A 24,004-nucleotide genomic window follows, 5' to 3' on the forward strand; every position below is an offset into this window, starting at 1 on the left:
ATGGACGGCAGGCATACGATAATGTGGTTTTGTTTGTGGTCTTTGAGATTTTCCCAGAGGTGTTTTGGCTAGCAATTGTGGTTGGGGCTCTTTGGTGGTTGCCACAGCAGGGGCGTTTTTAATGTTTTTGGTGTTGAGGCGAATTGGCTACTACATACAATAAAGTGCAAAGTATGCTTTGATGGAAGTCATTTCTTTGAATAAGAATGTGGATGGTTGCAACGGGTGCTTTATCATGGTGTCTCTTGCTTCCAGATTGATCTAGTACAAAGTGCAGGGGGTTGCCGCTTATGTTTCTTTATGTTGGGTTGGCAGGGGTTTGATGCATGAAACTTATTTTTGGCATGTGAATTTAGGATCTGGAAATTATGGAATGTAATCGTGAAGATAGATCCTCGTGAAGTGTTATCCAAGGTGCGAGAATGTATGTAGCTTATTATTATTAATAAAATCAAAACTACTACCGAGAAAAATAAAATCAAAGGATGATAAAAGGCTCGAGAGTCTGGGATTTGTGAAATTTTGTTGTTTGCTGAGGGTTTTGGAGGTTGGTGGTGGTGGACGGCAGGCATACAATAATGTGGTTTTGTTTGTGGTCTCTGAGATTTTCCCAAAGGTGCTTTGGTTTGCAATTGTGGTTGGGGCTCTTTGGTGGTTGCCACAAGGCTGTTTTTAATGTTTTTGGTGTTGAGGCGAATTGGCTGCTACATCCCGTAAAGTGCAAAGTATGCTTTGATGGAAGTCGTTTCTTTGAATAAGAATGTGGATGGTTGTAGCGGGTGCTTGATCGTGTTGTCTCTTGCTTCCAGATTGTTCCAGTACAAAGTGCAGGGGGTCACTGTTTATGTTTCTTTTTGTTGGGTTGGCAGGTGTTTGATGCATGAAACTTATTTTTGGCATGAGAATTTAGGATCTGGAAATTATGGAATGTAATCTTGAAGAGAGATCCTTGTGAAGTGTTATCCGAGGTGCGAGAATGTATGTAGCTTATTATTATTAATAAAATCAAAACTATTACCGAGAAAAATAAAAGCAAAGGATGAGAAAAACCCTAATGTTCTACAGAAATTACTATAACTTGCCATAAATTAATGTGAGAACTTACCAAACAACAGACACTGTGTTCCAGAGGGGAAATTAAATACAAAGAGCTTTATCAATTTAGGCCATAAAAATATTGGAAAAATCACACGAACCATTCCTTTCTCATATAATTACATAACTGACCAGCAAGTACCTTGTATTTTGCAGCCAAAACATCTTTTGCAATCAAAAAGTCGATATCCAATGAAGTCTTTGTTTGTAGTTCACCACACATGGAAGACACAAGCTTTTCTATTTTGACCTGCAGGTAGATAACAGGAATAAAATATGATGCAGGAATATTACCTCTTTGCTTGACTTCACATAATTCTTATTTCTGCAAATATTATCAACTATGGACATAACATATAAAAAATACTAATGAAATCCTGAATATCAAAACAATGATGGCATAGCAAAACGTTTTAGCGGCACCCCAACTATAAACACTGACAATAGAAAGAGTACTGTATCTGCATAAGAATGCAACATTGTAGCACACCTTTTCTTCATTTTCAAAGCCTGAAGCAAGTATTTTAACACCATCCATAGCAAGACAACATGTGTATCTTTGCCTAGGGAGATTCCTATGCTCCTTTGCACAACGAAGCACGCATTCTGGACCTGACACAAGTTTCAAATTTACTTTCAGCATCTAAATCTTATCTTTTTCCAAACCCTAATAAATTTTGATGAATACTTCAAAAAAGAAAAATTTAAATGGCCTTTCTTAACACAATAATTTGTCATGAAACCAGATGACAATTTGAAGAGTGAAAACACATGTCCATTTTTTTATTTTAGTCTGTATAGCAAAAAAAACATGAACACAATTAAGAGAAAATTTGAAGCTTATTCAAATGAAATTGAAAGCTAATATTTTATCTCCGGCTTCAAATTTGTTAAGTTACTAAAAACTTTTAAAATCAATTTAAAGTTGATTTCATAGAAGGTAAAAAATTACGTTACCCCAGCCAGAAATGAACATATTTATGTCAGCAATGTCTTTTCTTGAAAAAGATCCATAAATATGCATCAATATTAAAAAGTGCTTGTATGAAACACCATATTATTTGCCTTCAAATATAAAGGTATTTTATATGGAAGTTGGTGTTGATAAATCATGTGTCTGATTTTAACCTTGGATGATGCCTTCAATAATGACCAAGCTGTGCAACCATTTTGGTTTAATTTATCTATATAAAATAGAACAACGCAACAGGAGAGACCTCATAGATGTTTAAGGATGACTTTTACAAGAACCAGTAGATTAGACTGAAAGAAACCTCAACCTAATAAGGATCATTATTATAAGAGTGTGGCAAACTATATACCAGGTGTCATGCCCTGCCAAACTGAGGATAAATGGGCCTTTTTGAAAGACAAGATCGCAGCTCTTTTTTCTTATAATTAAATTATTCTATCAGAATGTAGCTGACTTACTTCTCATTCAGCAAGTCAAATTCACATACATTTAAATCATTATGATAACCCATGTTTTAGCATATTATTGTATCACTGCCAATGCAGAACTATTTATGTTTTGTTAACATACCACTAAACTCATTCTTGGCCAACTTTCCAATAAGAACCCAAGACAAAGGCATACAACAAAACTTTTGACCGCTCAAGTCATGTGTATAATAGTGATTCACAAGAAAAACAATCAAAGGTGATTACATAAGACAAAGACAACAAATAAATGACATTTTTACATTTAGATAACAAAGCAGTCATTAATAAAGGATAGCAATTATTTACTCTCAAAAGGCGGAGTTCAAGAGACATGATTATTTGAGTGCATAGCTCTTTTCAAAGAGATGTCTCCTCAAATTAGATATGGAGATATAAATGGAATAAGAAATTGGTATCAAAAACATAGAAGAAAAAGAAAAAAACAAAGAATCATCAAGTCTGGTTCTGAATATAATACAGAAAAAATACAGCAGTCTGATATTTACAAATGATTGATGCACAACAGAGTTATATTTGCTATTTAGTTGTTTATAAATCAGTTAGGAAGTTTCAAGTTGTTTATTTATTAATATTGCCAATGGATCTGATAAGAGATTCTAAAATCTAAATTGAATCCGTTAACAGCAGCAATTTACAGAGTAGTTTTTATGGAATAGAGATAAGTATTGTTTATTATGAAATCTCCTATGAAGTCTTTAATTTATTTATTATTGAATTACAGTGCCATTTCATCAAGGATTTAGGATTAGTAATTATTCATTGGATTTCAACAAAGCAGTCATTTTAGAAACTAGCAAGGAAACATGATAGATAGATCAGGGGAATGAGTCCCCTCAATTGAGTAAGACACCCACTGAGTTGGTTGCTTGTTGGTCATGTTGGAGATTGTAGCTGCCTCTCGGCGTTAATACCATTATAGTCACCTTCAGCTGAAAAGGATATTTATGATAAACTCTAATTTTAAATATAGACATGTGCCATACAACATGCGTTAAGGCATGGAAATACTAAGAGTTATATTTGAAAATAAGAAGTTATGTTTTGGAATTTGAAGACGTTTGGTTGGAATGTGAAGATTCTCTCCTTATGTTATATATATCACATCAAGCGAAAAGCATTGTACACTTGAATATTTTTTATTATCAATAAAGTGATCTTTTGTTGTGTTGCTGGGTTTTTCCCTTCATTTGGAAGGATTTTCCCAATGTAATCTTCTTTGTCTCTTGTATCCTTTTTTGGCTCTCCTTTATTGCTATTTATCACTTATTTCTAGGCAAAACTCATCAAGCCAAGGGTTCAAATTGACTTGGTTAGTTGTTACAATGCTCTTGGGCACCAAGTATTTAGGATTAGTAATTATTCATTGGATTTTAATAAAGCGGACATATTACAAACTGGCAAGGAAACATAATAGGGAGATGCAAGAGTATGGATCCTCTCAATTATGTAGACACCCACTAAATTAGCTGCTTGTGACCAAAGGATTAGATTGACTTGGTTGGTTGTTCGACACTCTTGGACTTGTGGAGGTAAATCTCCTGGCATCTTAAGGTCCTTTTCCCTCAAGTTTCTTATATGGTTAAAGCTATAATGTGAATGATTACAATAGGAAAACTTCTTTATCATTTGTTTGATATTAATTGATTATTGTTTGAAAACTATTGTGAAATCTAGTGAATGAATACTCTTGTAGAAAATTTGTATTCTAAAGTAGGTTATGGGAGCTTCGAGAGATCATTCATACCTACAAAAGTTATGTGATTGATTATGATTATGAAGCAGATCATATTTTGTGCATCAGATGTGTAACGATTCTCTTCTTATCATCTTTTTTTTCTACATTTTGGTATCAAACTTTAAGTTCAATTAAGACAACAGTGCTAGCTAGCAATAATTATGCGATGAACGTCTTCCTTCATTGTTTTTCCATATTAAAGAGAAATAGGCCACATTACTGTTGGTATGCATCAAATTATTTGTAATTGTCAATGTGTCATTGGTGCCTCTTGTGATAACTATTTCACTCATGCTGACTTGATCTCTCTGGGCGATGTTGTGTTTAATATGTACAGTGATCGTTCAAGGAGTGTGTGAGACATTATCATCAGAGATATAGAGAACATTTATCATATTGTTTGTATCACTCTGTGACTATTCAAATCATATTATCTTTGCTTATTATTCTAAAGACTTAGACTGTGATTGGTGTTACATATTGTGATCAAGGGGAGACATTGTGATCTGTGAGATAACTTTTTTGTGTTGTTCTTTTGTAGATGTGATGTAGGCTATACGCAAACTATTATAGGTTCTATTATTGATTGTTAAGTGTTAACAATCCTAACTAAATTATCATTGATTAAGCTCGTGAAGCATTGTATGCAATTTGAGCATTTAATAAAAGGATCTATTTTCGGGTGTGGTTGGGTTTTTCCTTCAAGTAGGAGGGTTTTCCAAAGTGGCGTAGTGCAAGGTAGGAGAATCCCCCAAGAAGATGTCCTAGCCCCCAAAAATAACAACACAATGGAATTATAACGATAATTCAAAGATTTAGATCCAAAACAATGCCAATTCTCATAATAGAATCATAATATTTACATCCAACATGCTCAGCTATAAGGCCTTTTGGGTTATGGCCAAATACAACAATAACAGTTTTGCAAGAACTCACAAGATCCACCCACTAGTTATCCCAAATCCACAATCTGGTAAAGAACTCCAAGAAGAATCTAAACTTGTGCTCGCAAGTCACCAAGAAACCTCCTTGTTTCCCAAGCTCACACTTAACTACTAGCTCTACTCAAACTTTGCTCCTCTCGGCTACTCCATGCTAAATGTATACCCTGTAGACTTCATAAGACCCCCCTACTTTACTAAACCAAGCCACAAGTCAGCCTAGCAGAATGCATTAAAGAAATATGCCCTCATGCCAAGTCGGCTTGGCAACAAACATTAAATACATTAAATAACTAAATACTTAGGACAAGCCCCAAGTTTACAATGCATAACTAACTCAAATGCCAACATAAAAATATGCGCACTTAGACATAGGTCTGTGTGCCATCAACTAATCCAAATCCAAGAGTGCACACGCCAACTCCCTCAGATTGAAGCTCATGGAAACAATCTCCAAAATCTGCTAGTAAATCAGGAACACGCAACCAGCAATCACCAAAACAGCTCTAACTCCAAGATGATAACTCCAAACTCTATGCGCACTTAAGACAAGGTTGCCCAATATGTCTTGCACACATCGCCAATTGCGTGAACCATAACTCCACAAATTCGAGCTCGAAGCCCCTTCATACAAGATTGCTGACTTCCCTAGGATGCTCCTGCATTAGACACCCCCAGGTGCAAAGAAAAGATGTTCTTAATAGCTGGAAGAACATCTAAAGGGTTCAACACATAAACCTTGAACTAGTTCTTTACATACATGTCCTCCACCACATCAACTTGTACACTCTTGCCTTTGTTCCATTTATGCAAACCCTTTCCCGCTAAAGTCATCTTCACAACTGTCTTTGGTGTACAACAGGTCTACTTTCCACGCTGATCTCTAATCCTTTGGGAATCCTTCAACTCAACTCAAATACCAAAACTCAGGTTCCTCCTTCTAAGTTCTACATTCTGCAAAGGAATTAGGGAATGCTTCCTGCCACCATTCTCAACAATAAATACATTATTGACACAATCATGCATTGCTCTGCAATCATACTACCAAGGTCTACCAAATAATAGGTGACAACTACTCATGTCCACAATATCACACAACACCTGATCAACATATTGTCCAATCTGAATATTAACAAGACATTGCTCCTTCGCCTCCAAAGCATGTTCATCTTGCAACCAATTGATCCTATAAGGACAAGGGTGTCTTACTCTCTTCAAACCAAGTTTTTGAACCATCTCCTCAACAACTAGGTTATTAGTACTACCACTATCCACAATCACATTCCAGCATTTGCCTCCAGACTTACAACGAGTCCTGAACAAATTTCTCCTTTGACAAGGTTCAAGAATCCTCTTGCTATGCAACACTCTTCGAATCAACAAGTTTTCCCCATCCTACTTGGGTTCATTCACCGAATGGTCAGTGTCATGTCCCCTTCTCAGCTGTAGATAGTTGGGCACCAATTTAATCTATCTCCTCATCCGAATAGATTAATAACATTATTTAACAGGATGCCTACCAGTCACAACAGGAATTTAATTTAATTTACTTCAGAACTTTATTAAGGTGAGTGGAATTAAGTCATTTTAATGTTATAAAGTTATTTACTTTATAAAATGACTTTAAGTGACTTCAAGACGAAAATGAAGTTTAATCCCACATTCCTTGTTCCTTGTGTTGTCCCTCACTTCGAGGCTACAAAGGAGAGCTTGCATTGGGATTAACAACACAGAAGAGTTTTTACGAAAGAAATATTGTGAGTTTTGGTTGCTTAAATGTGACTGATTAAACCTTGAGGACGAAAACCCTCAAGTCTGAGTTTCTCTAAGAAGGTTGGACGTCACTCTAATCTTCTTTCTAGTTGGCAATATACAGGTTGGACAAGAAATCGGCAAGGCAGAAATAAGGTTCAGTAGAACAAGCTATGGAAGGTAAGGAAATCTGAGTCAGTGGAGTATTTCATAATCTGAAGGTTTTTCTTGCACATCCGAGTTCCTATTGATTATTCTTTTTGTTTGGAGAACTAAACCTAGGCATGGTAAACAAGAGGGTCTTGCAAAGGAGTCATTGTCATCTTGTTTTTTATTGGCCGGCATACTGGGAACTATCACGTCTTATCTTTTCACAAACTCGCATTGGTTTTGCTTGGACGTTTGGAATACTCCCTTCACCACAGTCAAATTACTGGTCATAGGTTGAAAACACTTATAATTGCACAGTCAGCTTGGAGAATACACGTGCTTTACACCTATTATGCTGCAGGTTGCTTCTAAACATGACCAGTAATAATACAGTGGTTGTTTCACTAGCAGACAGGTTGGGTACGAGTTGAGTGTTACACCTTTCGAGCATTTAATCTCACGCCATTTGGGCCGACTACCTCATTCCATCCAACACAGACAATCTAGAAGTTGAAACTGACCTACAGGTTACCTGGAGGACAAAGGACATGAGTATACGGGTTAATATCAGCATAGCAGGAGGTCCGAGTAGCTAGGTCGAACCACTAAGAAGACAGTCCCATATCGTTTCAAGAGTTTGTGAACTACATGGTATTGGCTGGAGTATGAAACGACCATAACAAACATTATATAATCAGTTCCTAGTTCGGGCATTGTAAATTCTTTTTGAGTTTATTTGTAGTCACTGCTCAGTACAGTTGGAAATCTAGCAAATTGTTTCCCTTACTGTTGAAACACATATTTTGATGAATAGAACTATTCAAAGGGAATTTCTGAGCGTACACCATATGTTTGATTAAATTCCAACATTCTTCCAATTGATTAAAAACTGGAACTCATCACAAGGATATACTTAATAATATTATTTAATCTTGCAACTGAACTATTTGACTAAATTCCTTCATTCCTAATCAATAGATTGCATTAAGAAGGTTCAATGAGACTATCACAACGATATCAGAAGTTTTCCAAGCTACTTATCAACTGTTTGAATTAATTCCATTTATTAAACATTCAGCAATTCTGAGAGCAAATTAAGTCCAAAATATTACAGTCGGCCTCATTCACCACAGCAATTCTTCTGTCGCTAGCCTTCAGTAAACATTCAAAAGATTTGTGTCCTTCACCACATATGTAGCAAATACCCTTAAATGCACTTTTACCCGTTCTTCTCTTCTACTCAACAGATTTTGGTTCATCCTCAACCACTAACTTATCCTTCATAGAGTGCTCCTTTTCTTTCCCTCAGGAATTACCTTGATGTCTTCTCTTTGACTTTTCTTCTGCCCTCAGAGCATATTGATAAGCATCCTCAACTGAAACAATATTCAGCATTTCAAACTCATATATTGAATCTCAAACCATTGATATATCTAGCCACCTTTTCTTTAAACAACTCTCTATGTCCAAACTGAATTATCAATTTGTAGAATTCCTCAATATAATCCTTCACAATCATATCCTTCTATTTTAGATTTTGCAACCTCTTAAACAGTTCATAATCAGCAAGAATGAACTTAGCCTTCAATTTTGTTACCATCAATCTCCACATAATGATCTTCATTTCACCTTCTTCTCTATCTCTTTACAATTCTTTCCACCATAAAGCAATATGTTTGTTCAACTTAGTCTGTGTCAACCTCACTCTGAGCGGATCTCCAATATCCTCTAACTCAAAGTGGTCTTCCAATTCACAAATCCAATCAATCAGATCTTCAAGATTCAAAGTACCTGAGAAATTAGAAACATCCATCTTGTGCTTCAACTTAAAGTGAGATCCAGATCTATCCAACCAACCAGATTTGTCTTCCACAAGTCTCTCCATTCAATCAGTTTTGTCTTCACCACTAGATCCAACAACTTCAAAGTCTTCATTAGCTTCTTCATAACCATCTTCAGTACCCACATTCCTCGTTACACCAGCTATAGCTCTCATAATCTCATTCTTCATAAACTCCATCTCAAATCTAAAATCTGATCTAACCTTCTCTGAAATCCTAGTCTCCACAACATCACAGAGATCATCAATCGCCCTAGGGTCCAATCTTTACGAAGGCATCTTCCAAGGTCTTTACAAACCTAAAGCAACAAATCCACAAGATCAACTAGCACCAACCTTCGCACTGATACCACTTGACGCAGTGCAAGGCAAGAGAATCCCCAAAGGAGATGTCCTAGCCCCCAGCAAATAACCACACAACAGAATTATAACAACAACAAAAAGATTTAGATCCAAAACAATGCCAATTCTCATAATAAAATCATAAGATTTACATCCAACATGCTCGACTGTAAGGCCTGTCAAGTTACAGCCAAATACATCAGCAATAACTGTTTGCAAGACCTCACGAGAATCAATAACTATCCCAGTCCCGCAATCTGGTAGAGAACTCCAAGAAGAATCTAAACTTGTGCTCGCAAGACACCAAGCAACCTCCTTGTTTCCCAAGCCCACACTTAGCTACTAGCTCTGCTCAAACTTGGCTTCTCTCAGCTACTCCATGCTAAATGAATCCTCTCTAGACTTCACAAGACCCCCCCTACTTATACTAAACCAAGTCATAGGTCGGCCTAGCAAAATGCATTAAATAAATACACCCTCAAGCCACAAGTCGGCTTGGCAACAAACATTAAATAAGTAAAATAACTAAATACTTAGGACAAGACCCATGTTTATAATGCATAACTAACTCAAATGACAACATAAGAATACACGCACTTAGACATAGGTCCATGTGACATCCAACGATCCAAATCCAAGAGTGCAAACGCCAAATCCCTCAAATCGAAGCTCATGAAAACAATCTCCAACGTTTGCCAGGAAATTAGGAACACGCAAGCAATAGTCACCAAAACATCTCTAACTCCAAGACGATAACTCCAAACTCTATATGCACTTAAGACAAGGTTGCCCAATATGTCTCACACACATCCCTAACCACGCAAACCATAACTCCACAAATTCAAGCTCGAAGCCCTTGCATATAGGATTGTTGACTTCCCTAAGATGCTCCTGCACCACCAAGATAAATAATTGGGTCAATTTGTTATTTGTGTTCTTAGATATTTAATATTTGTGAAATTCCTATTCTTGTGATATTGCTATCAGGATTTAACTGCGTACTTTTTGAGTCAAACTCATGAAACACATTTCATGAGTAGTGATTCAACATGAATCCATTGTTAGAAATATATAATACTGAGATGGGGGTGAATCAATATATTACAAACTTTTGCCCACAACTAAATATTGCTAATTACTTTATAACTTGCATATGAAAGTGAACCAACAATGTTGAACAATAAATATAACCATGCACATAGAGAACTCATAACACCATTATTTATTAACTAGGGAAACCCTAGCCAAGGGAAAACCCCGATGGGGATGACACCCACTAGATGATTCACTAGACAATAGGATCCTATTAAGGATATTGACCCTGTTAGGAGTCTATGAAGTACATATAGTCCCTTGAGTCCTTGTTAGAGGACTAGGCCTTGTTAGAAGCCTCAAACCTGTTAAGAGTTGCTACTGTAGACACCTAAATTTGATTACATTCCTTTGGTAATCCTATTTAGTTATCTCTAAAGGCATCATTAATTAAATTCCTATTTAATTAATCCTTTGCCATCCCCTAGCTGATTAATTTAATTAATCATCTATAGTCCTAATTGATAAATCAAATAACCTATTATTTATCAATTAAATCCTATTCTTCTATCTAAATCCAAAATCCCCATTTATTAAATAAACCTATTTGATAAATAAAACCCTCAAATCTAATAACCCTTAACCTATCCTAAATCCCCTTTTTAGCCTAATCCAGCCCATCCACCCATACTAACCAAGCTTAGCCACTAACTCACCCACCCTCATGAATGTCATCCACTTGCAAATCTCTAACATCCCTAATCTAATCCTAAACCCAAGCCTAATTCACCCCCTAATGTTGTCACATTCCCTAAGCAAGCTTAAGACTTTCTTAAGCCAAGGAAAGTCAACAATCTCAACTCCCTCCAAAATATCCCAACCACCCAACAATGAATGCTCTTACAAAAGCCATAAAGACTCTTACAAGCTCTTACAAGCCATAATGAAGGGTCTTTATGAAGATATTATCCTTTGAGCCTCCTTTGTTGATTCATCCTTCCCCTTTCCTCCATCCATTCACCTTGTGACATGTGTCACTCCCTGATTGGTGCTAAACAAGCACAATCCATGTGCTCCCTTTTGAGTGCATCCTAGCCCTCCTTAAGCTTTCATCTTTCCTTCCATCTTAGCCCTCCATCTCTCAAGCCCTTAGCCTATAAATTGAATCCCCTCCCAAGCCTTTTCAAACACAATCCATCAAATAAAGTTATAATGCCATTTTGACGCCAAATCCATACTTTTGCATGCATCCACACCAAAAATCCCAAAAATCTCCATTGAAGCTTGTTTGAAACTTGAACATACATCCCAAACTAATCCATTAGACTCATCCCTAAATCAAGTGACCATCCTCATTGGGAGAGCCATTTCATGGCTCATATTCTCATTTGAGGGTTTCACTTTGTCTCTCATATATGTTATGTTTTTTATGTTGGTTAATGCTTTGTTCTTTTGATAGATTAGTATTACTTGCTAACATATTTCTCATATGCATTTTGGCACGCCCGGTGGGACCCCACTATGGGTCATTTAATCATCCATTTTCATCTATATGTTGTTTTTTCTAACCATCTAATGTTTGTTGTTGTTTAAGTGTGTTGTAGGGTGTTTTGCTTGTTTTTGCAGGTTAAAGAACACACTTAGGAAGAAGAAATACCATCTAAAAATCTGAAAATAGCAAAAAATTTAAAAAGTTCTGGAAAAAATTTGCGTTTTTCAACTTTTTTCGCACAGTGTCGTCTCCGCAGTTTGGCGTCTACGCCTGCAAACTGTCGTCTTCGCCGGCTACTTTGTCGTCTGCGCAACCAAATCGACGTCTCTGCAGTTTGGCGTCTCTGCCTGGTTTTCTGTTGTCGGCGCCGCCACTAGACTGTCGTCTGCGCATCCTCAACTGTCGTCTCCTCAGATCCGCGTCTCCGCCAGCTACTCTGTCATCTCCGCAACCTGTTCTGTCGTCTCTGCCGCCGCCAACCCAAATCCACGTCTGCGCAAATCGGCGTCTCCGCTTGTCACCTATTTTCTGCGTCGCAAATCTGACCTGTCGTCTCCGAATACTAGCGTCTTCGCATTTCAGCGTCTCCGTAGTCTAGCATCTCCGCTTGATAGACTGTCGTCTCCGCCTGTTTATGTTGCATTTCTGTTTTAAAATCTTTATTTCTGCACTTTGTAGTTTTAAAAAAAAAAAAAAGAGTATAAATCAAAATTTGATTTTTTGTGGTTCCGTAGGATTTAGACCATTTTAAGCATTTTTACGCATAGGAAAAACAGCAAAAAAAGTTTTAAAAAAAATTTCCCATAGTTAAGCTTTCCTTTTGGAAGATTTTGGGTGACTAATCAATTTTCTTTTTTGTCTTATGGCAAGTTGGAGCAACAAACTCAATCATGTTTTTTAGGTTTTTCGTGGAATGAACTTGCATGTTTAAACACGTTTTTCCTTTGAATGTATGTTGCTCAAACACAATCTTGAATGCAAGGGTTTAAAATCAATCTTTCTTGGAATGCATGCTTAAAACAACAAATCCAATCTTGAATGCCAAGGATCAATTAACCATTGCAATATCTCACACTTCCAATTTGGGCTTAAAACACTCTAACACAATCTTGAATGCCTAATAATCAATGAACATTGCATGGTTTTGATGCATCTCAATGATGCTCACTTTTCTTACGTTGACGAATTCTCGATTTCCATTATGTTGACGACGCTGTCAAGTTGGAATGAACATTGTATGCCATAATCACGAGTGTCTTTAATCATAGCGTACAAAATCTAAATCATCAATTGGAAAAGAACTCTGCTTTTTAGCCCAAGGTCATCTGAATTTTCTTTCCCCTTGTCGCCTTTGCAGGCCATCTTGGGTGCATAAGATTAGGATCCAAAACCTTGTTTCTTTTTTTAGGAGGCCTGCTTGGGGATTTCATCACCCCTTGGGACGACCTCTACTCCAGCGTTCTGGCGGAGTATAAAAATCGGGAGGTGAATCGAAAGACACCTCTCTTGGGATCAAAATTTTGTCACTCGGGCTAAGCCTCAAGGAACTTTATACCCTTGAGAAGTGAAAGAGGAGAAGTGGGTTACCGCTCCTCTCGGCTGTGTGACATCTTTTTGATTTCATCTACAGATATGGGCCTCACGTACCTTGCGTATATCGAGGACTCCCTAGCTAAACCAAATTTCATCCTTGTAGAAAGCTTCCTAGGATGTTGGTGTGTTTGAAGTGCTTGCTCCAAAATTTTGTTTGCTTGTTTGTTCATAGCCTTTGAATGAATGTTTGCCAACTTTGGTCAAAATCTCAGAAAAGCATAAATGTCCCAGCTCAAGGCATACTTAGCGTAGTCACTGCCTCATCAGAAGATCATCCAAGCTCCCTTCGTTCTTTGCTTTAGAACAACCTCAAATCCAAAGTCCATCCAAATCACCCCCCCCAGCCAACTAGCAACCCAATCCAAAATCCCACCCAAGCCTTTAAAGAGTTGTTGTCACTCTACTAGAACCTGCTATCCAATCAATCCTACCAATCAACCAATCTCACCAAGGTTATCCCTCTGACAGAGCATTGTCTAGGGTAATCCAGCTTTGTCACTTGTATCCCTCATCACCTTGAGCTAAAGGTTGGGATCCACAAGTGGTCAATCTCGTGTCATGCCCATAGGATCATTAGTCTATCCTCAAGTTGACACAATCTCCACCAATCCTGCACATAGGAAAGCAAAACTCTCACTTTTTGACAGCATGCCCTTGAAGTCTTCCATCCACAGGAAAGCCAAAAATCTCCAACCAATCCTCCTTAGGTCTGTCATATAGCTTTGACTCTCCCTAGGAAATCCTTCATCAGCCAATCCAAAATCTGAGCTTAATCCAAATCCGACCATGAGCTTCCGTGTTCATCCATATGCAAGACCCCATCCCCATCAAACTCGTCGTCAAAGCATGGAGTACCAATCCTATCATGATGTGTTTGGTCGTATTGTCCTTGCTCCTGCCACCTCCTATTCCAATGATGATGAAAATCTTGTTGACTATGAAGGGTATATTGAGAGCCTTAGAAACATTCCACCAACCATCCCCCAAAATCCAAGAGTTATTCCAAACTATCTAGTCATGTCATCTGATATCCCAGCTTCTCCTCCATCACCCAATCAACCGAGCTTCCAATCTCCCACCCCCATCACACTAGCTATTCCTGTCAATCCACCTCCACCTCCGACACACAAGTCTCCAAGGAATCTCCTAGAGAAAATACAAGAAAAGCCACCTCCAGCTATCGATAAGACATGTCATCTAATCCAACCATGTGAAGTAGTCAGTAATGAAGCTTTCCCATCCACAATGTCGCCTCCATCTCCCATAGCTACCATCCCCATACCATCCATCAAATTGCTTAAAATCCTTCCACTTCCCACAAGCATCAAAATCCCACCACCTGTCAAATCCCTCCAAATCCTATCCACCTCATCTCCAAGCATCTCCCAAATCTCCCGAAATGACCCTTATGCATCCATCTTCTACTCACCCATCTCCACTACTGAATCTCCCATCTATTCATCCGCTGCCTTTGAAGAGTCCATCCCTTCACCTCCTATCGCACCATCCACTCCAATCCAATCCTATCAAGATCCTGCCCAAAAGCATGTTGACATCCCCCAAAGCATAAACAAAGATATCATCGTATCATGTCTTCATCCATAGTGCAGTCACCATCCCCTCCATCTCCAAAAACTCAAGCCATACCTCCTCTACTGAAGGATATCTTTTCATCCCATCAGCTAAATCAAGATCCTATCCTACCATCTCCTCCACTCCATGCTTCCATTCTACCACCTATCCAAGCTACTCCACCATCTATAATCTACCCTCTTGGTTCACTTGCATTCATCCATGGTGGCCTCCTCTCAGCAGAAGAATTAAGAACAGTATCTCCCCATTGCAGTACATCTGATAAAGCATTTTCACCACTTTCTGCAAACAAAAAGTATCCTCAGCTAGTTCAAATGCTCAATCGATGGCATTATCAAGGTCAAGGTTTAGGACCACAAGAGCAAGGAATCATAAAGCCTATTATTGCACAAAAAAATCCAGGATTTCATGGTCTTGGATATGTATCCAAAGGCTCACCATCCAAAGGTGTTGGTACACCACACCCCCAAACCAAGCCTATCTCCAAACCCACCATGCCAACCTCCCATCACTCCTTCAAGAAATCTTATGTCATCCCCCCTCCACCATCTTTGCAACCCAAAACAACCTACCATATCCCCCCTTCATCCGCTAAATCCATTTTGGGTCCCTATGTCCCAAAATCTACCATCCTCCATCCTCCTATCAGCCATCATTCAAATCCTATTCCCTCCATTCCTATGCAAGATCAGCAAAGGCACATATCAAGGCACATCATCCATCATCATCCCCCTACATGCTCTTCCATATCCTCTTCATCTCACAAAGCTTCTCCTAACCATCTTCCCAAAGCTTACCACAGCAATGCGAATGCCAACTTCAAAATGAATAAAGCTAAAAATCCACATCCTAGGCAATCATATGTCTATTCTAAAAGACATACTCCAAAAAAGAAAAATCCAATCAAAGAATGCAAAACAATGCAAAAGCCTATGAAAAGAAAATCCAAAACCATGTGGATCCCATAGAAAAAAGTTGAAACCCAATGCATAATGGCATCCACCATTGCTAATCCCTCATCTAGTGCTTTGTGCCCCTCATCTCCTAACTCCATCTTGGGTGCCTATATCCCCAAGCACGCTCCCAAAAATCCACCATCAAGCCCACATCTACCATCTATCCCCCATATGCTCTTTTCACACCTGTCCCAACATGTGCCAATGTTGATCCTGCAAGCAACCCCATCTCATGCTCCTTTCCGACCTTTTCACCCCTCCATCTCCTACCATCAATCCCATCTAATCCAATCTATTGCATAAATCACACATCCAGTGTACCAACAGCTAGCAACAAAATTGAACATTCCAATAGCTAGTGAAAAATCCTAAGGAAAAAGCCAAAATAGCTGAAGAAAGCCAAAATCATTCCAGCTAAGTCCAAAGTCAAAAAGTCAAAAAAGTAAAGAAAAATAAACGTCCATTGGTGAAAACTTGGCAATTCAAGCGCCTTGGACAAGTACCATGATGAAAACTTGGCAAACAAGCGTCATGCGTAATCCCGCCATCTCCAGATTAGCCTATCACCCTCATGCTTTTGGTCATCTCTTGACATCCAACTCCATCTTCCAATCTATCCACCTATCCTCCACCCTCCATCTTCCATCTCACACCATCCACTTATCTCCTACAGCTTCAGCCAACCATCATAGCTATCATCCATCTCCCTAGCCCCTTCAGCTTTTTCCATCCGAGCTTCAATCCTATCACATCCATCGTAAGACATCCTTCCGCATGTCATCTTCCGACTGAGGGCATTGTATTCCTTGAAGACCTTGTCTTGTCCATCCTCCCTTGTCATTGGTATCTAGCTCTAGGCTATCCTCATGCAAACCCAATGTCATCTCTTTATATCCATCATAATCCTAGCTATCTACCATCCTATCTAGCCATCTCATCCTGCTACTCTAGCTATCCTTCGTCACAAAATCTCTCATCATCATTGGGATGCATCCTCCCCAAATCCATATCTTCCGCTATCACCCCATCCTTAGCTTTTGCATCTTGCACAGCATTGAACCATTCCGCTATCCTATCATCCTGAGCTTTTGCCTACTTGTAACTATCTTGGTCAGCTTCAACTTGTAAATATCTTTGTCCATCAGCTTGTACATCCTCTTTAGCTTAGTACCATTGTATCTATCTAGCGTTCATGTCAGTTTGTCCTTGATCAGCATCTTGCACACATCGCACAACCCTTGGTTAGCTATTCCAATGCATCCTTTAGCTAGATCTCATGTCACCAAAGTGTTATCCTTCTTAGTTCAGCTTGCCAGACGCACCACTCATCCCAATCCACCAGCTTAGGTGCTCTCCGATAGGTCCTTGCAGGATATAGCTTTCCTCATGTCTGATCTTGGTCCGTTAGTACCTCATCCTACCCATCTCGTTGGCAAACGGTTCTCTTTTGGATTTTCGCTTTCTTTTGATTTGGAATCTTTCCTTTTGGGTCTTGAAGTATCTTTTCCAAGCAATCTCCTTGTTCCCTCCTCAAGGTTGCCACGATCTTCCATATCATGGTATGCTACGAATGGGGCAATTAGAGCGTAAGGTCTTGATCATGTCTTTTGTTTGTTTTTCTTTTTTGCTTGTGGGTTACCCAGTGTCAGTTCCGCACTGCTTCCTCTGGGATTCATGTGTGATGCTGGGGCAACCCTTGCGTGTTTGTTTCGAGTCAGTTTGTCAGTCCTCTGGACAGTTGGTGAACAGGCCTTGATGTTCTTGGTAACCTTGGCAATTAACCAACAGTCCTATAGCAAATCTAGTGCTCAACTACATGGTGGTACTTCTCTTTGAAGTATTCCCCCCGCTCAAAAAGCTTCAATGGATTCCCTTCATCTCCATTATCCCCCATCCATATCCAGCATCCGTCTCTCCTATCCCAGCTTGTGCATCAGTACCTCTTTGAATCGCTCCTCACGCTTAGCTTTAGGGATCCACAATCCTAGTCTTAGGGATCCACCAATCAAATCAATCCACCAAGCCTCATCTTTTGAGATCCACAATCCTAGTCCTAGGGATCTCCGAAAACCCATCTTCCGCCAATCTGACTCTTTGAAATTCTGTTGCATTAGCTTTTTAATCCCCTCATCCATCTCTCCATCCTGGATTCCTTTTATAGCGCTCTGCTCCTTCATCCTCCCCCCAATCCCAAGAGTCTTAAGCTTGTTTCCTCTTATGCCCATGATTTCCCTTTATCATCCTCCCGTAGTGAGAGTTTGAGCTAATTCAGCCCCTTCTCTTTGCCAACTTGTGTCTTAGCTCATCTCAATTTCTTGTACTCTTCAAGAAGTCATCGAGCCTCATTTCTCTCCCCGCCGCCTTCTTGAGGGGGCATCATCTAAGTCTAGTCTCTCCTCTTCTTATCCGAGACTGGGGCAACCTCGTTGCTAAAACATCTTCCTCATGTCGTCTGCATTCGAACTTCTTTGAAATAGTGTTGTCTCAACACTATGTCAAAGAGGGGCAAAATGTAGACACCTAAATTTGATTACATTGCTTTGGTAATCCTATTTAGTTATCTCTAAGGCATCATTAATTAAATTCCTATTTAATTAATCCTTTGCCATCCCCTAGCTGATTAATTTAATTAATCATCTATAGTCCTAATTGATAAATCAAATAACCTATTATTTATCAATTAAATCCTATTCTTCTATCTAAATCCAAAATCCCCATTTATTAAATAAACCTATTTGATAAATAAAACCCTCAAATCTAATAACCCTTAACCTATCCTAAATCCCCTTTTTAGCCTAATCCACCCCATCCACCCATACTAACCAAGCTTAGCCACTAACTGACCCACCCTCATGAATGCCATCCACTTGCAAATCTCTAACATCCCTAATCTAATCCTAAACCCAAGCCTAATCCACCCCCTAATGTTGTCACATTCCCTAAGCAAGCTTAAGACTATCTTAAGCCAAGGAAAGTCAACAATCTCAACTCCCTCCAAAATATCCCAACCACCCAACAATGAATGCTCTTACAAAAGCCATAAAGACTCTTACAAGCTCTTACAAGCCATAATGAAGGGTCTTTATGAAGATATTATCCTTTGAGCCTCCTTTGTTGACTCATCCTTCCTCTTTCCTCCATCCACTCACCTTGTGACATATGTCACTCCTTGATTGGTGCTAAACAAGCACAATCCATGTGCTCCCTTTTGAGTGATCCTAGCCCTCCTTAAGCTTTCATCTTTCCTTCCATCTTAGCCCTCCATCTCTCAAGCCCTTAGCCTATAAATTGAATCCCCTCCCAAGCCTTTTCAACCACAATCCATCAAGTAAAGTTATAATGCCATTTTGAAGCCAAATCCATACTTTGGCATGCATCCACACCAAAAATCCCAAAAATCTCCATTGAAGCTTGTTTGAAGCTTGAGCATACATCCCAAACTAATCCATTAGACGCATCCCTAAATCAAGTGACCATCCTCATTGGGAGAGCCATTTCATGGCTCATATTCTCATTTGAGGGTTTCAATTTGTCTCTCATATATGTTATGTCTTTTATGCTAGTTAATGCTTTGTTCTTTTGATAGATTAGTATTACTTGCTAACATATTTATCATATACAGCTACAACCCTATTAAGAGTTGGTAAAACAATTACAATGTATGCAAGAAGAGCCCACTGCCCTAACATGCAATTATACGATTCAATTCCTTCACAAGATAGGTATACATACAATACTTGTTTTGCTGTTCTAGCTCGCACTTGCTTTGATCTTACATCAGATTTCGCATCACATAAGGCTCATAGATAGTTCTCACAATAGTTTGCATGTCACATCTAACAATGCAACTTCCACATTATCTGTGCAAGATAAGGTCATTACTTATACCTTGCACAATCACAAAACTTTGCACTGTCGACCTTCATGTTATCACACACTTGACATAATATAAAATAACTTATGGAACAATATCCACATAGTCGGCTCAACATAACTTAGTAATTATTTTGAAACCAAAATAATTGCTAAAGCCATACAACTATGTTTACTGCTATGCTCTATTCTACACGCCTACACTATTAATCTTGGTATAACTTGCATCGTACTGTCTGTACACACATGTGCACTAGTACACATCATCATGACAATGTCACAAACCTTTCCTCAATTGTGCATAAGCTAATTCTCTGTGCATCATCCATACTCTTAAGATCTGTTCTCTGTGCAGCTTTAAACTGTCTAATACTTAGACAATTTTCTATCTCTAAATGCATAAATGAAATGTTGAATGTATGTTGCCATAAATGACAACCATCAAGACATCTATCTGACCATATTGCCAACATCCATCTCTCACGATAATAAACGGAACACTTAGCACTCGTTGGATCTAGGTGATGCTCACAGAGGTAAAGCACTGGGACTTCCCAAGAGGTCACCCATCCCAGTACTACTCTAGCTTAAGTGCGCTTAACTACGAAGTTTCCTCCATGGTTAAACCCACTCTGCTTGCAACCCCATTTGCAAAACCTTCACCAATTGTTGTGCCTTATGAACCATTCATTAGAAAGCTCCTTAAGCCATCCTTGGGGAAAATATACTTTAACAACCATTCAATTAGGATTAAGTTATTAATGACTCAACCCTATTCTTAAGTAAATTAAAAATAAAAATGAGTAGGCTAACGTCACACTTCTATATGTGCGTGCCTTTCACATGATTGTTTCTTGACTAATGTATTTTTCGCCTGCTTAATCAATGTGTGTTTTATATGTGTGCTTTTCTTGTGTGTGTCGTGTGCTTGCTTCATGGTTGGTGTTTTCAATATGTGTGTGTTGCACTTTTCTCATGTGTACATTATGTCTTATGTATTCTTTGTATCTTACGTGTACTTATGTGCTTACTCTTGTAAATAAATTGTGTTTATGGATTTGCCATTTTTTTGGGCAAACTTAGGTGATATCCCAAAACGGGGGCATTACACCAAGGATGGGAGTTCATGTGTCACCCGTGACTAAACAAGATTAAGAAAAAGATCAATTTTATGACAAGATTCCTACTAACCCTATAAATCTAGTATAAATTGGCATAAATTACTATAAAATTTGTATGAATCAACATGAAGTTATCCTTCATATGACAGAGATTTCCATTTAATTTTGATGATTGGCCAATGTATATCTTGTGACTTTGTGTGTAATACAAAATGCATTCTGTCCAGACTAAAATAAATAGGAAAGAAAAAATAATAGAGATGGAGAGAAAAAAAGAAAGATCCCGATCAACTTGACTAAATGTTTAGAGAAATTCCCTTGGCATAATAAATCTGGTTACTGGTATAATAAAGGATAATTATGTGACCAGTAATAAGACAATTAGCTGACACTGACTTAAATGGTTAAAAAGTCAATGCTATATTACCAATTATGTTGCAACCCTTCGCACTTAAGTTTGCAAACTTCTCCTGTAAAGGAAAGAGTATTAATGTCAGCATATTGTACTCCCAAACATACCCAAAAAAGAACAATTAAATTTAGCCTATGAGAACATTTAAATTACTTTACATACATGGTCTGAGGAGGAGATAATATGATATTGATTTGGAGAATTAGCAGATGGATCGGAACAAAAACAAATGTTGGCTCCATTGCATTTGAGTGCATCATGGAGAGCATCGAAGCTTTCAGGGGCAACAAGGCTTCTCGACAGATATACTGTAACAGCATTAAATGCCATTCTTTTTGAAATCAAATGCAATGCTTTCTCAACCTGAACACATTTTCAAAGATTACTGTTGTAAGTGCCATAAATTCAAAAGTGAATTCCTTCAATAGAGTGTGTGCATAATTAGAACTGCTAAAACCTCAATAGAAAGGTCAAAAGGGCATCCATACACATTTTATCGGATTAAACACATAATTACAAAGAATAAAATACGTATCAGCATATATTGTGTTTAACTACATAAATTACCACACTGCTACGAATTCAGGAAAGAAATCAGACAGACGCCACTGCGTATATATTTGATAAAATACTTTATTATAAATGCTGCAAATTCTTTTAAAATATCAATCTGTATGTATGCATAATACTTTAGGTCAGATTCAACGTATACCTTGCAAAAGACATTAGTCGAGAAAGCAAATGGGTATCCATGTACAGCACATTAGAATAATGAATTTTATAAAGATGCTGCAATTTGGGTGGATAGATCAAATGGTAGTCACCATTACAGAGAATTGGATATATCCTTACAACAGTTGTCATTTCAGTATATATCAAGTGAGTGTCAGTTCGCATTTTATTAGATAACATATATTTTGCAACATTGAAAAGTGTAAGACTGCTCATTGTATTATATTACAAAGATAATTATAAATGCCATTAAATAACTCCTGCAAACGTAGTACAGAAACCAAAAGGGTGTGAGTGCATATTGCATTATATTACAGATATAAGGATAAATGCCACATATTCAGATGACAGAACAAATGTATATTAGCATTAATTAGATCGTATTAGAAGTGTTACAACAGCTGCGGAATCAAATAGGTATCAGACATTAAATTGAACATATTATCATTGTTGCAAATATAATACAAAATGGTAAAGATCATCACGACATAATTACTGCATTACCTTACTGCTTTGACTGTTGCAAATTCAATATAAAGATGAGATGGGCGTGAGTATACATCAGCTGAGAAATTATATTCCAACTGCAGCGAGTTCGTATAGAAACCGAATGAGTTTGAAAGAAATTGCATTGGATTTAATGTACCAGTATGTTCTCTTAAACCGTCTGAAGAAACCAGAGAAGTGTTAGTGTAGGCTCTTCCTGAAACCCTCGATGCCCTCCTCTCCCGCGCTCAGAGGGCAATGACAAACGGATATTTTACCCACAAAATAGAGGGAAATGTCAATTTAAAAATCTATAAATAGAAGACGACGAATGTTTATCACAAAACCTAGAAATATAAAATAAATGGGAAAAATTTCTTGGAAGTGTAGTAGAGAAAAAATGCTCGCCTTTCACTTTTCAAATTTTAAGTTTAATTTTTCTTTTTTCCGTTCCAAAGTTCTATTTTTTTATTTTGTTAGTTTTAATAATTAACTAGTTATTTGTCCCACAGAGACTAAAGTTTTCATATCGCTTGTGCCTATTAATTCATTTCTTGGAAACTATGAGTAGTTTTTTGTATACTATGATTTGTAGAAAATATTTTATTAAAGTGAAAGTTAATTATTTAATTCTTATTTTCTGATTAGTCAATGTTGATTTTCCTGGTGGTATTTTTGTTTTTTTGTTACAAAAAAATAGAAAAGTTTATATGGGAACAACTGGACATTTGTTGAACACTACACATACTGAAATTATTTGACAGATGTCAGCTTTATATTAACTCACTATGTGATATTTGGCATGCCATAAGGAAACATTGTTTGAGACATATGGATCAACCATCCATGTGCCCCACCTTGTGCCTTCATATTTTGCATGCATTCTTTGCAAAATATTTAAAGGCACATAGGGAAATCAAAAGACTACAAATAATTTGTTGGTATGCACTCATTTATCTATGTAAACACTCTGAGATTTATGTAGGAGTAATATACCTGCATTTACTGATTCTGCAAGTTCTGTTATTTTGCATGTAAGGTGAGTCTTCTATGATCCAAAGAATTCATAAACAATTTCATTTGAATCAATTATTATTATTGGTTCTCCTCTTGTTTTGCAAATTTATTCTTGTTTGCATCGATCATCCTGATGAAAGTTTAAGGTGATCTAGGGCTTCCATGTTATAACTTTGTAATTCTTGTTACAATCATTATGTGATCTAAACCACAATTGCATTTACTTATTAAATGGCAGATTATACAATTGATTACAACAATGGAAGTTTTAATTCTCATATTGGGAAGCAATGAAAGCTCATATGTGAAATACATTTGTACAAAGAAATGACAAAATGGCTATCTAATTCACTTTATTAAAATCTGGGAGTTTACCTG

General features: G+C 37.8%; 1 protein-coding gene across 1 annotated transcript in view; it reads right to left on the reverse strand.

Annotated features, from left to right (window-relative positions):
* The window catches only part of MEI1 (transcription coactivator), a 91,031-nt gene extending 68,121 nt beyond the window's left edge, over positions 1-22,910 (reverse strand). Inside the window, exons 1-5 of the mRNA XM_089833430.1 lie at positions 22,628-22,910; positions 21,554-21,754; positions 21,407-21,449; positions 1,586-1,707; positions 1,238-1,345 (exon numbers count right to left, since the gene is read on the reverse strand). Of these exons, the coding sequence (XP_089689556.1) occupies positions 1,238-1,345; positions 1,586-1,707; positions 21,407-21,449; positions 21,554-21,721 (441 nt within the window). The 5' untranslated portion in view covers positions 21,722-21,754; positions 22,628-22,910. The remainder of the gene's footprint in view (positions 1-1,237; positions 1,346-1,585; positions 1,708-21,406; positions 21,450-21,553; positions 21,755-22,627) is intronic.
* Between the last annotated feature and the right edge of the window lie 1,094 nt (positions 22,911-24,004).

Source organism: Cupressus sempervirens, chromosome 5, assembly GCF_028749045.1.
Source record: "Cupressus sempervirens isolate cs-2001-9-10 chromosome 5, ASM2874904v1, whole genome shotgun sequence".
NCBI classification, from domain to species: Eukaryota; Viridiplantae; Streptophyta; class Pinopsida; order Cupressales; family Cupressaceae; genus Cupressus; species Cupressus sempervirens.